Here is a 14,786-nt window from a genome sequence, read left to right as displayed (position 1 = left end):
GTGATTTAAAGTGACTGGTCAAGGTAGGGCAAGGTAGGGTAAGAATTTTAAAAAGAAATGTTTTCTGACCAAATTAATTGAACATAATTTGAAGTACTGAATCCAACATCTCCGGCAACAGAAGTGTGGTAATGCAGTCATTTAACCACTGATGGACATTTTAATAAAGAGAGCACAGCCAGGACCATGGGGTGAGTGTGAATGAGCCAGGCAAGCAGCATGCCAGTGATCACAGGGGCACAGAGGGAAAACCAGCCAAACATTACAGTCTGAAGGTAAAACTATGCACCAGTACTGCTTCAGGGTGAAAATAAGTGATATTTTGAAGTAAGATTTGGAACATTCAGTCCTGAAGAGCCAAGTGAAAGACCAAGAAGAGGCTTTACTGCAACAAACAAATCTGAAAAATGACCCGCGATTAATGAATAAATGGTCAATTAAATCTGATAACATTAAAGGACACCAAGTTTCAGCCAGTATAGCTTTAACATCGATAGTTGGAACTTGCAAAATCCCCAGCACAAATGTTAATGGAAATCTGAATGGAGACAAATGTGATAATTGTCCATTTTGATGAATAAAGTTCAACAAATACACTTGTAAGATTACTAGCTACAGTATAACAAGTAATTGCCTAACAATAGTGACTTGCCCTTGTAACGTCACAGCGTGTCTCTGATTGTCTGTGGAGGTAAGATTACAGACTCTGCAAGGAGTCCGGATGACTGTCACTGATGAACTCGGGTGATGATGTAATCACAAGTGAATCAGGCCTGATTTAAATGAAAGTAAATAATGCATCAAATTATAGAACACCAATCTGTCCGCACTTATGTCATCTTGAAGAGCAGTGCTACATTTGTGTGTTATGAATTTCCCATGTTTTAGCAGAAGCCTACTTGAAAAACAAAACATGTACAACCTTTCAATATCTTAAATTTCACAAGAGTACAATGAACATATCAAGTGGTAAGATAAAAGTAAATAAGTAATGTTATTTTCACAGAGGGAGAGAGAGAGAGAAGCAGGTGGTGGTTGATTTGCTCAGTTGGACATGATCTCATGCATCCAGCTTTTGCACTGTGAGCATAGACCTTTCATTATCACCAAATTTGGCAACACAGATCAAAGCAGAGCAAATAAAAAAGAGGAAAAAAGCTTTTTCAGTCTTTGATGATGAAAGCACACATCAGCGGATGAACTGGGGACTATTTTTAGCATTTAATCATTCTATTTGTATCCGTGGCATCCACTGAATCAAAATGTTGCTGAAGACAAATTTAGTTCTTGCCTATCATTTAATGTTAATATTCAAAGCAATAAAGTTAGCACACATTATATATTAGATTATTATTCTTTAATACACAATGTAAGCTCTATTTACTAAAAATATCATGTAAACGCCCAGAGGCTTTATTTGGGTCGAGGCGTACAGTTGTTGACATGTGGCGTGAGAGTGGTCAGTTTTTGACAAGCATCTCACTGATGAAGACTCCTACGGCGAGAATCACAATCATGAACAGTACAGTGAAGCTGCGTCGCACCACCAGCTGTTTGACCGACAGAGATGAGACCGGTGACGTCTGACCAGCCTCCTCCAACACCACCTGAGCACCGACGTCCTCTAAGAGTACAAACAGAAATAAATAACATTGTTAATCCAAGACTTTTGCATTGTTTTCATAAACAAAATTAAGTAAAAGGACCTCAACAATCAAATAAATACATAATCAAATATATACAGTATATGTAAGAGTCCGTATTAATTTTTGATTTTGACACAGACACTAAATAATTTAACTGCCACGGAGCAAGTAGTAAAAACAGACTAGTTGTCCAAACATATATGACGAATAGTAATGTTCTTCTAATCATTACTTAGTTTGCTGGGCTAAGACTTGTAATAAATATTTATCATATAGTTTAAGTCAACGGTAAAGTGTCAAGAAAACTTGAACTATAAAAGTTGAAAATTACAGGAAGTCAAGCTGAGTTCTAAAACTTAATCCATCCATTAAACCATCTACTCTTATCAATAAGCGACATTCCATCGAAAATACATGGTCACATTTGTCTGTTTTAACAATAATTTAACAAAATAAGGGTGTGATCATATATTATTAATGGTCAAATAATAAATACTGTAATTTATATGGATTCTGGCCCGTGTTTACAATATGGTTACTAGGTAACAGTTGTTGAATTACCACTATACAAAATACAGAATCTTGTTATTTGTCCCACAATGGTAAAATTACAATGTCAATTGTAAAAAAGGACAGCACAAAAAATACAGATGATACTTTTTACCGTATTATTGTTCATTACCGTTGTTTTCCTTCACAACAATGGCCTCTTTAGTGATGACTCCTGCTCTTTTCTGTGCCTGTTCCAAGAGATCCAGTATAAGGTATAACTCATTTTATACCATGGTCAGTGAGAAATGCCGACTGCTGTGCACTATTTTTGAATAACCGCACAGGTAGTTCCGACAAAAGTGAATCATTAAACAGGTAAACAAATTACATTGAAGCTAGGTTTGTGGGACCATGGTATACATGGATTAAACAACTCAGAGCAGTTCGTTACACAGGCCGCTGCACGTCGTGGTGTTCTAGACTTCGCATTGTGCGTTGAAACAGTGTAACGCACGGCTCCTTGTGGGTTACTTTACTTTACATATCTGTAATGTACAATGGCTTGAATCTAAATCACTTACCTCGTCCGTAGCGATTTTCCAGTCAAGCTGATAAAAATAAATGACTAAAAATATAGATTGCCCTACAGCACTAATTAAAAAGCCAGTCCACAGACCTGCACACAAGGAGTGTTAATAATGGATATTATGGATCATATATGGATATAGGATTAGTGGGTAATATTTTCATTCTCACCTACAATTCCTAATTTAAGGGGAAACATCAGGCACACACCCACCGGGAACCCAACAAAGTAGTATGATATAAAAATTCCAACAGCTCCGACTTTTTGCTTTCCTGATCCTCTGACAATACCAGACATACAACACTATGGAAAAATTACGATTAAAAGACATGAAAAAGTATCCCAACATTTTGTGATAGAGGTTACTCACAGAAAAGGCCTCAGTTACATGGACTAAACCATAGAATTTCATCACCACTGCAACCCTTGCTATAATATCTCTGCAAATAGATATCCATTGTTACAGTGTACAGTATAGTAATGTCTGAAGCTATTAAGGGCTTTAAGACATAAATTAAATTGCATATAATCCAATTTAATAAAAATTTGAATTGTCCCCTTTAGCAAATTACACGTACGCCAGTTAGTTCAGTTTCATAATTTACTGTGCAGTCAATAAAATACCCTGTCTTCTTATGAATAAAACCTGCTAATAATGGTAGACAAACATGTTCTAAAATGCATGTGATTCTTATTATTAGATTAGCAGTTTATATTTCACTTTTTCCAAACAGAATCCTACAATTTCCAAAACCAACTAGCAAAGCATGTCATAAACATTGCAGTTAGATATTTAGCCCTAATAGTATGAATAATTATAGATCAAAATCTTATGTACAAACACTTACTTTTCTGTTGTGAAAATGTATCCAATCCAATTCCCAGTTAATGTAAGAACAACACCAGTGATACAAGAACAAACAACTAGACAGAAAAACAAGAATCAAGCAAAGTCAAGAAACATAGTACAATCTAATATGATTAACTATTGGACACAGAACTAATTATTCTGTGGTAGGAGCAACGTATGATCACGTAAAATAATAAAATGTGATATTAAATTCATACATGCACAGCCAAGTGACACTTTGGTGGAAATTTTGGCTTGTTCTATGTCTCCAGCACCAAGAGCGCATCCAACTCGAACACTGGCAGCTATTGAAAACCCTATTGGCATCTGAAAGAGTGACAAAGATAAACTACAATTTGAACGGGTTAGGGTTAGAACAATTGAACAACCTTTACATAACATAAAACACACATTTTCAATTGCTATTTTTCTTGCTAAATTGGACATTTACTTTCCGAAAAATGTACTCAATATGGTTAATGGTTGAAAATGGACATAGTACCATAAAAGCGATAATAGCCAGTTCGTGGACCACAGACTGGGCACCCTGCTCAACGTCACTGATGATGCCGGCCAAGAAAATCCCGATTTCATAGAGCCACCACTCTGAGCACATCATCACCATACTAGGCAGGGCCAGGCTGAGGAACAACCCCCAATCTCTGAGGCAGTCCATTGACCAGCCTGACAGGGACAAGAAGGAAAGAAATGCATCTTAATAACAAGTATTTCAATTCATCAGCATATTTAGAGTAGCAGTTTACCATCCCATGTGGCTTTGTGAAGTTTCTTGATGTAAATGTAAAGAAACAAAATCACAGCTAAGCAGTATTGTGAAATGGCATTGGCTGCAGCTGAACCACTAAATTAACAAACAAAATATGAATTTAGTGTAGTGATATTAATAAATGCAGATCTACATTTATTACTACAAATTATTTTGTAGTTCTGGATAATTTAATGTGCAATCTGGGCTTTTAGTTCAAAGCTATTTTATCATATCCTTAACTTCATTGATGCTTAAACATATTGTTTCTCAAATAGTTTCTTCAGAACTATTTGAAAAATCCTTTTTACTCACTTAACTCCCAGGTCCAAAAGATGAAGGAAAATGTAGTTGGTAATTGCATTGAAAACATTTCCGATGGCCCCGGACATCACCTGTGGCCAGATGATGCCCTGAAAGAGTGAAGAATAAAGTCTAAAGGATAAAGTAGATGGTGGTAAATGCACCATTGCAGTTTGCTGCCAGCCGCCATTAAAAGCAACAACAACAATAACAAGAGTGAAGAAACAATCCACTTGTTATAGCGCTGACTATGTGATATCATTACTCCAGTATTGAACTGAATTTAATAAAAAGCACCTGATTTTGAAGATACCTCCCCTGCAGCTGGTACATGAAGGCCGCCTGCAAAGCCACAATGTGATGAATAGCGTTAAATTGGATCAACAGTGCGTCACTGCAAAACGATTGGAGGGTAATATATAGAAACAAAAAAAACAGATTGTCTGTAAAGAATCAAAGAATCAAAAAGGAAGTTGAACTTACAGGCAGAGCAGGCATGAAGATCTTCACATACAGCTGAGCAAGTCTTTTGTGGGATACACAGAAAGACTGATATCACAAACACACTTACGTAAACTTTATTACGTAAGTAAATAAAGTTTATTACGTAAGTAAATAAAGTTTACTTACGTAAACTTTATTTAAATATGTAATAGGTTAATAGTTATAAATATTTTGCTAATAATATATTAAATTCCACCTTATCAGTTGTTATATTGTTGTTATTGTTCATGTATCATTGTTATATCAGTGTTGCTCGGGGTGGCATCACCTAACAATGTGTAATTATAGATATGCACTTAAAGTAGAGTTGGACCTCACATGCTCACAGCAGTTTCTGCTTTCTTAATCTGTTACGCAGATGAATCCTTTGAATCTTGCCTGTCCTTCTGTTATCTGTACAAACCAACACTAACACCCAACACACAACACAGAGTTACATCTTAAGCGGTGGACCGGTTGCAATGGTGCTATGACTGCTTGGACCCCAGAAGCCATCAGGGCCATCTCGATTGCCCAGGAAACTCAGCTAACCTCAAAGTCTCATCGAAGTAGACAAAGAGTCTTATAGTCACAGTGCTTCAATTTGTAATTTTATTTGAGTTCAGCAGCCAGCAAGTTACATTTTCCCGCACTTTTTCCTACTGCAAGCGTACTGTATATTGTGTATTCACCTTGTTCAATAATCAAAACATTTCTGATAATGTTAATGTGAGAAACTCTAATGTAGGTTTTGGTAGAGGATGGTTTAATAATGTAACTCTGAGTCCTCAAGTGGGCATGCTAGTGACGTTTGGTTAAAGTAACCCTACATAAGCTACTCCTGACTGACCACTCCCAGACGCCCTATGCTGAATACGACATCCTAAAGCAACAGTTCGGAGAACTCACTTATTCTTCCATGCCCATGGCTGACTTCTATGACACCAAGCCAGTCCCCAATAAAGGTCTTATAGAGTACTGGATCAGACTCAACAAGGCAATGGATCATGCCAATAAGAGGCTGTGGAGACAAGGTTTGTGGAAGATCCAAGCCGTGACGTCTCAATTATGTTTTTTTAAATATAGTCCAAACCCAGTCCTTGCAAACCGGCTAGGTTTTAAAGCTGCAGAGGAGTGGACAACTAGTGAGGTCGAGGAGAGGATATTTTTTATTCAAAGAGAAGCAGGGCCAACAGTCACAATTGTTCCACTTCAGCAAGTCATGTGCCCAGCTATGTTCAGCTGCCCTGCAAGTGGCAATCACCAAAGCAAGTTCTTAGCCTGTGAGTTTTGTTCACTGACAATAGCAATAAACCTTTTCTGATTCTGATATGTTCAGTCTGCCGTGGTGCATGAACACCCAAAAGTACATCCAGAACTTTTGAATACACAGGTTCAGTACTGCCCCACCTCAGTTACTTTCCATTTCCACACATGTTCAGGCTTCTGCCACTCAAGCTCCAGTGGTGCCAGTCTCCCATCAGAAGTCCCGTATTGTTCCTTGTCTGCACAGCCAGGGGAAAGCATGCAAGGCTCACAATAGCAACAGTTTGCAATCAACGCTGTTAACACTCTGTTCCCTGTTTAAGCTCAGTCAATGGACCTGACAAGTGTGAAAACCCTGATGCAAGTATTGGACTGTTTGGTCATACAATAAATGGCTAATCTTTCCAGCTCAATCCAACAAATAGCTGCCATAGATCATCCAACGTGATCTGGCAAAGTTTGTGTCTGTCATACTGTAGAGGAAACAACCTCCGTTTCATATACTTCACTCCTAGAGACTTTAAAAAGAACTGCCCAAGATGTGATTAACAGCCAACCTGGAACCACAATAGATCGAGTTTATGGCTTTGGAGTGGAGCATTACGGAGAAGTTCAGCCATTGGCTTAAAGGACACAAGTTCACGGTCAGGACAGAACCATCCGAGTCATGTGCTGACCAAACCCAAGCTGGATGCATATGAGCGGAAATGGGTGACCAAGCTCTCAGTCACTGACCTCGATTTCAGGTACATCCCTGATCCAAGAATTTTTGGAAGAAGCTGATGGAACTGAAATCAATCCAGTATCTCCATTCCTCCAGTATGGCCCCAAGCACTGTCAGTTCTCCAGCAGTCAAAGCAGTCCTCCAACACCATGAATGGCAAAGTGTCATTGAAGCCCAAGCTGTTAAACTCATCCAGCAAGTGTGGTCGCTGCAGTCTGCCTGCCAGTCTTGTGTACATATAGCACATTTGAATTAAGGCTGAGCGATAAAAATACAAATCAAATGTTATTTGATCCTGTTACATTTTGATTCAATGCGTTTCTGTATAAGGAAAGGACTAACATCATAACCGTCATACGCATATTGGGGGGAAAAAAACAACTTCTGGACTCAACCTGAAAATATACAAATTTAACAGACTATTGACAAAAACTTTTATATGCTCTAATGCTTCTTTTCTTTGGATGCCATTCCCGTATTTTCTCATATTATTCTTCATGTATCTTATGTTCTCTTGCCTGTTTGTTTCTGTTAAAAAAATATTTTGTTTCTGAAACTATTTACTTATTGTACCGAGAGTGTTAGTTCAGTATGCAGTTCTTGGTCTACTATATCAAGTCAATACTTGGCCCAAGCTGTAATAGATTTGTTGTATTTTGGGAAGACCAGAAAGGAGCCTAAAGTAGTAATGATAGAGGAAGAGAAAGGGATTGACCTCGCGACTTCCGTGTTTTGCCGAACAGCCAACAAAATGGCTTCAGTGTTAATAAGGAGAGCCCAACAGGGGAAGCAGGCCAGGAGCAAGATCAAAATACCCCTTTGCAGTATCACTCCGACAAGCTTCAGGTTTCCACTCCCATATGTCTGCAGAAAAGTACGGTAGATAAAATAAGATATATAACATAAAAGCAAGCACTTTAACATTTAGGTACATATCGGAAACAAACCTGTGAGATGAGAGTGTCACATGCTGAAGCTAGACCGGAGCCGATGGAAATACCTGTTACATGTATTACCTTAAAACAGATGAAAGCAATGAGTTGAGAAATAATCTGAATTTTTGGATCGAGCACATTTAAAAGTAACCTTTTTGTTTTTTGCTTTGCCTGGAATGTTCCACAGTATGCCATTACATTTATCTGCAGTATCTCCTTTGAGACAAGCAAGCAAAGCTACAGGTCAGATGTATGGACACACACACAGTAAGAATGTGTATTTTTCAGCAATAATGATCATTTTTGAGCACTACAATAATTGTATAATATAATAAATAATGCAAGATATACAAGTTTAATGCCATTACGTGGAACATTGCAAGCAAGGAACATCTAAATGGAGACGAACAGGTGGCTGACTCCTGTTGTAGAAAGATTTAATGCAGTTTTGTATATTCTAAATAGTAGAAAAAGATTCAGTAGTCATCTGTAGTCATGAGGGATTACACAAACATATATTCTAAATACCACGACAAAAACATACTGATTTGATCTTTTATTAACTGGAAAAAAGTTAAATTAGGAATAGAAATTAGTTGTATCCCGGCAGTCCCGGAGGCAGTTGTATATAGTAATCAGCTCACAAGATGTGTTTGTGTAACTTCTTGTGCGTTTTACTTGAACATTTTAAACTCCCAAATATTCACAAATTAACCTAGCATTGGAGATACCTCTTCAAAAGTCTGCCCAGAACAGGCGGAGTCTGCTCCTAGTTAAAAGATGTGACATGCCAAAGCAAAAACAATCAAAAGTCCAGTTCTCTCACCGCTATGGCCAACGCCACCCCTGCCAGCTCAGTTTTCCCCAGGTGACCGCAAAACACCATGCTGATGAAGCCGATCATAAAGCTCATCAACTGTGAAATGAACTGAAAAGAAAAATACCCCAGATCATGAAAGTGTATAGAAGAGAGAAAAATATACTGCAGCACTAAATCACATTCATATCAAGAGGACCTGCAACACCTTCTCAAATGAGCTGGCAGCTGACTTTTGTTATGCTTGACTTTTCCTGTTGCTCTTTTCTTCTTAAGAAAATAGTTGAAGAAAGTGAGAGGTGTAAGATATGACAGCCTCTGGCATAAAAAGATTTGCACAAAAGGAACTAAATGTCCTCATTCACCACATTCTTTGACTCATTGAAGGGACAGACCTAAGTTGATTTTCAGATACGCACAAAAAAGTACATATTCAAAAAATATTTTAAAACCCAATAATTGTTATATATATTATAATAATTATATATATTAATATGAATTATTTTGTTTTCATTGTTCAATGCAGTAATATATTAATTTGACATTTTCAAAAATGTATTTGAGTAAAAATGTAACATATTGCAGTTATTCTTTATCACAATCATTTTGTGACATAGTTTAAATTTGTCAGACAGATGCTTTTTCCATTTCTTTTTCATTAATTAATTATTTGAAAATAAATACACCTCCTATTAATTTAATGTATCTTTTAAATTATTACATACATACAGCTTCATTACTTTTTGGAAGAAAGAAATTTAAAAATCAACTTAATTATTATTTTTTTCAATTTCTTTTAATTTTTTAAACGTTTTTACAGAGTATGTTGTAAATGTATACCATGGTGAACTTACCACGGGTCCTGCCAGTTTGAAAATCTGCAGAACTTCATTCTTGTAAACAGCAGGAATCCAGTGCTTGATGTTTTTTAAGCAGGAGCCGCAGCATGACTCAACATCGTGAGCTGAGGAAAAAGAATCTTTCTCTGCTTTACTCTTTATATTTTTTCCATCACTGTCCATGGTGCCCTCAGGTGCGTACAAAAACTGAACATGTGCCTGTCAGAATAGTGAAACTTTAACTGGGCGGACAGGAAAGACACAGAGTAATCAACAACTACTTGCTTAGCCATTTATCCATTATAGAAACATTATCTTACAGTATGTGGCATGTACTCTTGCCATGTGTCTGAAACATATACTATGACATAACTGCAGTTTGAAATGGCTTCCAATCACAGCCTTTCAAAGAAAAGCCATTTCAGAGCTTTTTTGAGAGAAAAAGTTGTGTTCGTCATGTATGTATCACCGTTACCAAGTTTTTACATAGTTTGAAAACGATGAAGAAATACAACATATATTTTAGTCTGTATGACAGGTTCACATGTTTTTCTAATTATGACGTTGTTTGGTGGGATAGTCTCTGTGGTGAATAATTATCAGTCAAGCTCTAGTTTGTAAAGAAAATTTGACAAATAAAAGTTGAAAATTACAGGCCGTAGTGCTGAGTTCTAAAATGTCAAATCATAACTGTTGTAGGATTTACATGGATGTTTGCCCTTGTTTTCAGTATGGTTGCTAGGTAACAGTTGTGGAAATACTTCCATTTGCTGGCTATGTCAAACCAGGAAGTCACATTATAAAGATCACCAAAATGGTCAAATTAATTGGAGAAAAAAAGGCAACATGTTTTGTAAAATATTAAATATCAACATATTCTCTTTGTTTTACTGAAAAATGTAGTCAAATGTGTCATATGGACTTCAAACAACAAATTTTCAGGAGTCCGTGATCAAAATGACCATTAATTATCATGTTAAGGTGTTTGATCTTTTAAACAAAAAGGGTGAGAGTTAACAACAATAGTTGGTTGATGCCAGCTCGCTTTTTACTTTATTTTATGTTATTTAAAAGCACAAATCAACTCACCTGTTGGAACTATATTAGTTTTGTGGTCAGATTGTGTCAAAACAAAGCTTAGAATAAAGTCTAACTTGAGTAAAAAACAGAGCAGTGCCTCCAATTAGCTTAATCACTAAGGAATGTTGATGACGGCTTATTTAAGCAGGGCAATGCGTGAAGGCTGAAGGCTGCAGACACCTTTGCGCCTGCCCTACAATATCGTGAGATCAAGATGAGATCAAACCCGTTTAAGGCGCTTTGCAAGGCGGTGCAGGCGGTTGAAAGCAGCTGCAGCGCCTTGATGGACTACAGTCCAATGCATGATGGGAAATGCAGTGCTGAGTAACACGTGAGCGCACTGACAGCTGATTAGTCCAGATCTGTTTTGTTCGGCGACATGACGCTCCGCTGTTCTGCACCGTTCCTCCTCCTCTTCTCATCTAGGCTGCGTTTATATAATCACAGCTGTCCATAACGACAGTAAAGGCCCAACATTTTGTACAATATAGACAGCTTAAATAATATACGACCTTGGTGTGCTAAAAATCATTTTTATCATAGATGAAGGACAAACTTTATTGTTAGCTCGTTGTTTTTTGCTCTGGTTATGTGCGTGTCAGTTACGTGGTGTTTGAGGAAGACAGGAGCTTTTACAAAGATGTATTTAGTTTTATTCTGCTAGCACCGGGCTCCTCCTTGGCTTCGGCCGCCTGCTCTCACCGACCCTCCAGGCTGAGATGTCTACTGCTTAAACAAGCCTGATGGGATTGTTGAGTGTTACATCATTCTAGACGTAAGTTTCCAAACATGCTGCATCTACACAGAGTTCTGCGACCATAATTGTCCATGTCCACCTTTCTTGAACGTTTGTAAAGTAAATAATAAACAGACTTGGTAGATCAAACACAGGTCAAACATTTGTCCAATCCAATTATCTAACATGTTAAATATTGCAAAAAAATCACCCTTAACTTGAACGGGTAACGAGGAGATCCACCAGGTGGTGCTGTTTCTGGCACCCTGAACTTGTTCAATAAACTTTGGATTTTTAACAATGTGATCAACAAATTTCAACAATTTTTGCTTTCTTGTCTGATTTAAGTCATTAACTAATAAGTCAGCACATAATTATCAATCTTGTTTAAAATTATGCATTTGCCATAATTGAAATAATGAAATAGCTAGGGGGAGGAAATGTTGGGGCTCAGTGTACAAAAACTGTGAAGACAGAAGCATGACTGACTGGAAAGGGATGGGGTGACACCTTGTGTAGGCGCTCATTCATTTTCCTCTCTCTGTGATGCAGTGAGGCCCATTGGGTCCACCCACCTCCAAATTGTACTCCCCCGGCTCCCCCAGTCCCCGCCACATGCCCAGAATCACACACACGTAGATGAGCTCCTCCAACCAGAAGCGTCTTGTCCAACGTGACGTCACACTGCAGTTCTTCTCGGGCTCCACTGGATGACAGTGGAAGTCGCCCCCTTACACACGACAAGCCGTCATTCTTATGGCGACGCGTGTGAGTGCATTTGTATATGTGTTTGTGCTTGTGTGCATGTGAGCTTGGGTGGGGTTTGCATCGGATGGGTAGTAATGGGGTATTGAGGAGGTTGAGAGAGTTTACTTGCGGGGGTAGGTGGGTTGACAGAGGTGTACGAGAAGGGGGGCGGGCAGTAAAATCGCAAATGAGAGGAAATTGTTTTGAGTCACAGCAGAATTGGTGGAGTGAGATAAGGGCTGATGACGGTAGTGGGCTGATGGGGATTAGGGTGGGGGAGGTTGGGGTTTTGGAGAGGAGCGATTATTTACACATCGAGTATGCATTTATCTGAACATGTATGCTGGGATTTTTCCTGGACTGTCAGAAATGGGAATCAAGGAAAGGTGAGCATAGATAATGGCGGCTGCGAGAGAGGGCTGAAAGATGGAGCTTGATTGAACATGAAGGACCAAAGGGATATGACAGAGAGGTTCACCCATAGTCCCCTGGCTCCTTTTCTCTGTGGTTTGGAAACCATAATGCACAGGGAACCGTCTGCTCCAGCTGATAATGCTGATGGCTAACACAATACCAAAATTAAATCAGTTTTGGTGGCTCTCTAAAAATGCAGGCTTGTATACGGCACACATTATCACGCAACACATCCGGTGATGTTGGCATGACCATCTCTTTTGGATGTGAGAGGTGGCAAGCGAGACACAAAGAGGTGGTGAACGAAGCATAAGAAGTAACCTGTCCTAGCGCATTCAAACATATCATTAAGATATCCATTCTCCAAGGAATAAATTAAATGTAATAGTGTGCTTTTTATCGAAATATACAAAAAAGGAGTCAGCCTATAAAAGTCTTTGGGTGTATCTGTAAAAAAGTGAAGAGGAATCACATAATTCTGACCACATTTGCACGCGTAGTGATCAAATATAGAGCACTTCATTTAAATTTAGACATCACTGGACCTCAATCAGTTTCATGGGAAACTAGACTCATCTCTCCAAAAAAAGTGGTGCAGAGTAAAAGTAAGTCAGTCGTGATGTATGAGCCATTCAATGGTGACTCATATACTATTTACTTGAAATTGTCACTGCAGTCACTCATGTTGTCTACTTGGAGCTAAAAGTTTGGTTTGATCTTTTTACACAATATCATTTTGAAAATGTATTCGTGACTGAGGCTCATGAAGAAAGAGTACCATAGCTGAAAAAGCTCAAAAACAAATTACAGTAATAAATGTGTCAGAATGTCACGTCCCTCAGGTTATCAGGTTGGATTAAGTGTAAATGAATCCTACTCTGGTCAGCTACTACAGGCATCATGGGAATATATTATCCCCAGAGTTGAATTAGTAGATCTAATGCCACAGAGGAGCTTTCTCCTCAAATGCTCTTCATGACTCATCTGGCTGTGAAACAATGTAGCGCTGTGTCCCTTTATAGAGCTGCAAGGGTAAATACAAACAGCCAGCACCGAAGGGTGTCATGACCACTCGTCTTCTGGTGTGGTCAAAGCCAATTGCTGGAATTATACATGCATTGAGCAACAGCATTTCCCAGTGAGCTCATGAGATGATTGTGGCTTTTGAGTGCTTTTGTCAGTGGGCTGTATGTATGACTGAGCCGAGCTGAACGCGGTTGTGGCCTTTGTTGACTTTGAGTGAAGAGCCTCATTGACTGTGGCAGCTGGTTGACCTTGAAGCGAAGGCAACCTGTTTCTCTCACTCTCAGCGTCTGCCTCCGGGGCTTTGTTCTACCCTTGTCTGAGCCACTGAAGCGGGAGATGTATCATCTGACAGTGCCCTGTGCACGGAGGGCCTGGACCTGCCTAACCTACATCCATCCCAAGCCTCAATTACCAGCACCCTCAATTATTCCTTCTGCCACAAAATGTGAGAAACACCATTTGGCAATGGTACACTCTGCGAAAGAAAAATAAATAAATACAATAACAATACAGATTTGGGTCCTGGGGAACATAGATAAAAACTATTAAAAGCACTGTAGGAATCTGAAGACGACACAAAATGTTCAGGCTGGAAGAACAAATTAATTTTACACAAAGATGATTTCTATATTAGAGCTGCATTGATAAAGCTTTTTCTTAATTTATCATTATTTTTATTTTTTTTGACCGTGATTGATACACTTTAGTATCTGCTTATCCAAAACAACAGATACCTGCGTGGAAACTTTCCTCAAAAAAAAACATTGTAGATTTCATCAAATTAACTTCAACATCTTCTTGTTTTTTTCTTGTTATTTATTTGAAGGATTTTTTTGGTTCATAGATTTCATTAGACAGGACAGCTGAGCGTGAAATGGGGATGAGAGAGAAGATAGGACGTGCAGTAAACTGTCACAACACTGCGCCCGGCTGCACATGGAGCCTGGCATGTGTGCTGCCATCTTAACCACTCGACCACCGAGCTGCAACTTCGTACCAATTTAACACAAATCCTAGGAAATGTTGTTTACCAAAATACTTGACGAATAGAATCCTTAACTAATATCCAGAAGAGA

At 38.5% G+C, this 14,786-nt stretch overlaps 1 protein-coding gene across 1 annotated transcript; it reads right to left on the bottom strand.

The window, feature by feature from the left end:
• Positions 1–1,324: 1,324 nt before the first annotated feature.
• On the bottom strand, positions 1,325–9,924 carry LOC140360754 (multidrug and toxin extrusion protein 1-like). The gene is made up of 16 exons (XM_072446115.1): positions 9,723–9,924; positions 8,878–8,979; positions 8,064–8,132; positions 7,832–7,980; positions 5,127–5,169; positions 4,941–4,985; positions 4,656–4,753; positions 4,339–4,436; positions 4,077–4,258; positions 3,793–3,901; positions 3,573–3,648; positions 3,095–3,164; positions 2,895–3,027; positions 2,720–2,814; positions 2,329–2,386; positions 1,325–1,624 (listed from the first exon to the last, which is right to left on the bottom strand). Exons 1-16 carry the CDS (start codon positions 9,888–9,890, stop codon positions 1,461–1,463), a joined length of 1,659 nt encoding a protein of 552 aa, XP_072302216.1. The 5' UTR covers positions 9,891–9,924; the 3' UTR covers positions 1,325–1,460.
• Positions 9,925–14,786: the final 4,862 nt, after the last annotated feature.

This window comes from Eucyclogobius newberryi, unplaced genomic scaffold (genome assembly GCF_026437365.1).
Source record: "Eucyclogobius newberryi isolate DKJ021-1_F unplaced genomic scaffold, fEucNew1.0.hap1 SCAF_15, whole genome shotgun sequence".
Lineage (NCBI taxonomy): Eukaryota > Metazoa > Chordata > Actinopteri > Gobiiformes > Gobiidae > Eucyclogobius > Eucyclogobius newberryi.
The sequence above is the reverse complement of the archived record's forward strand: the minus strand, read 5'-3'. Positions and strand labels throughout refer to the sequence as shown.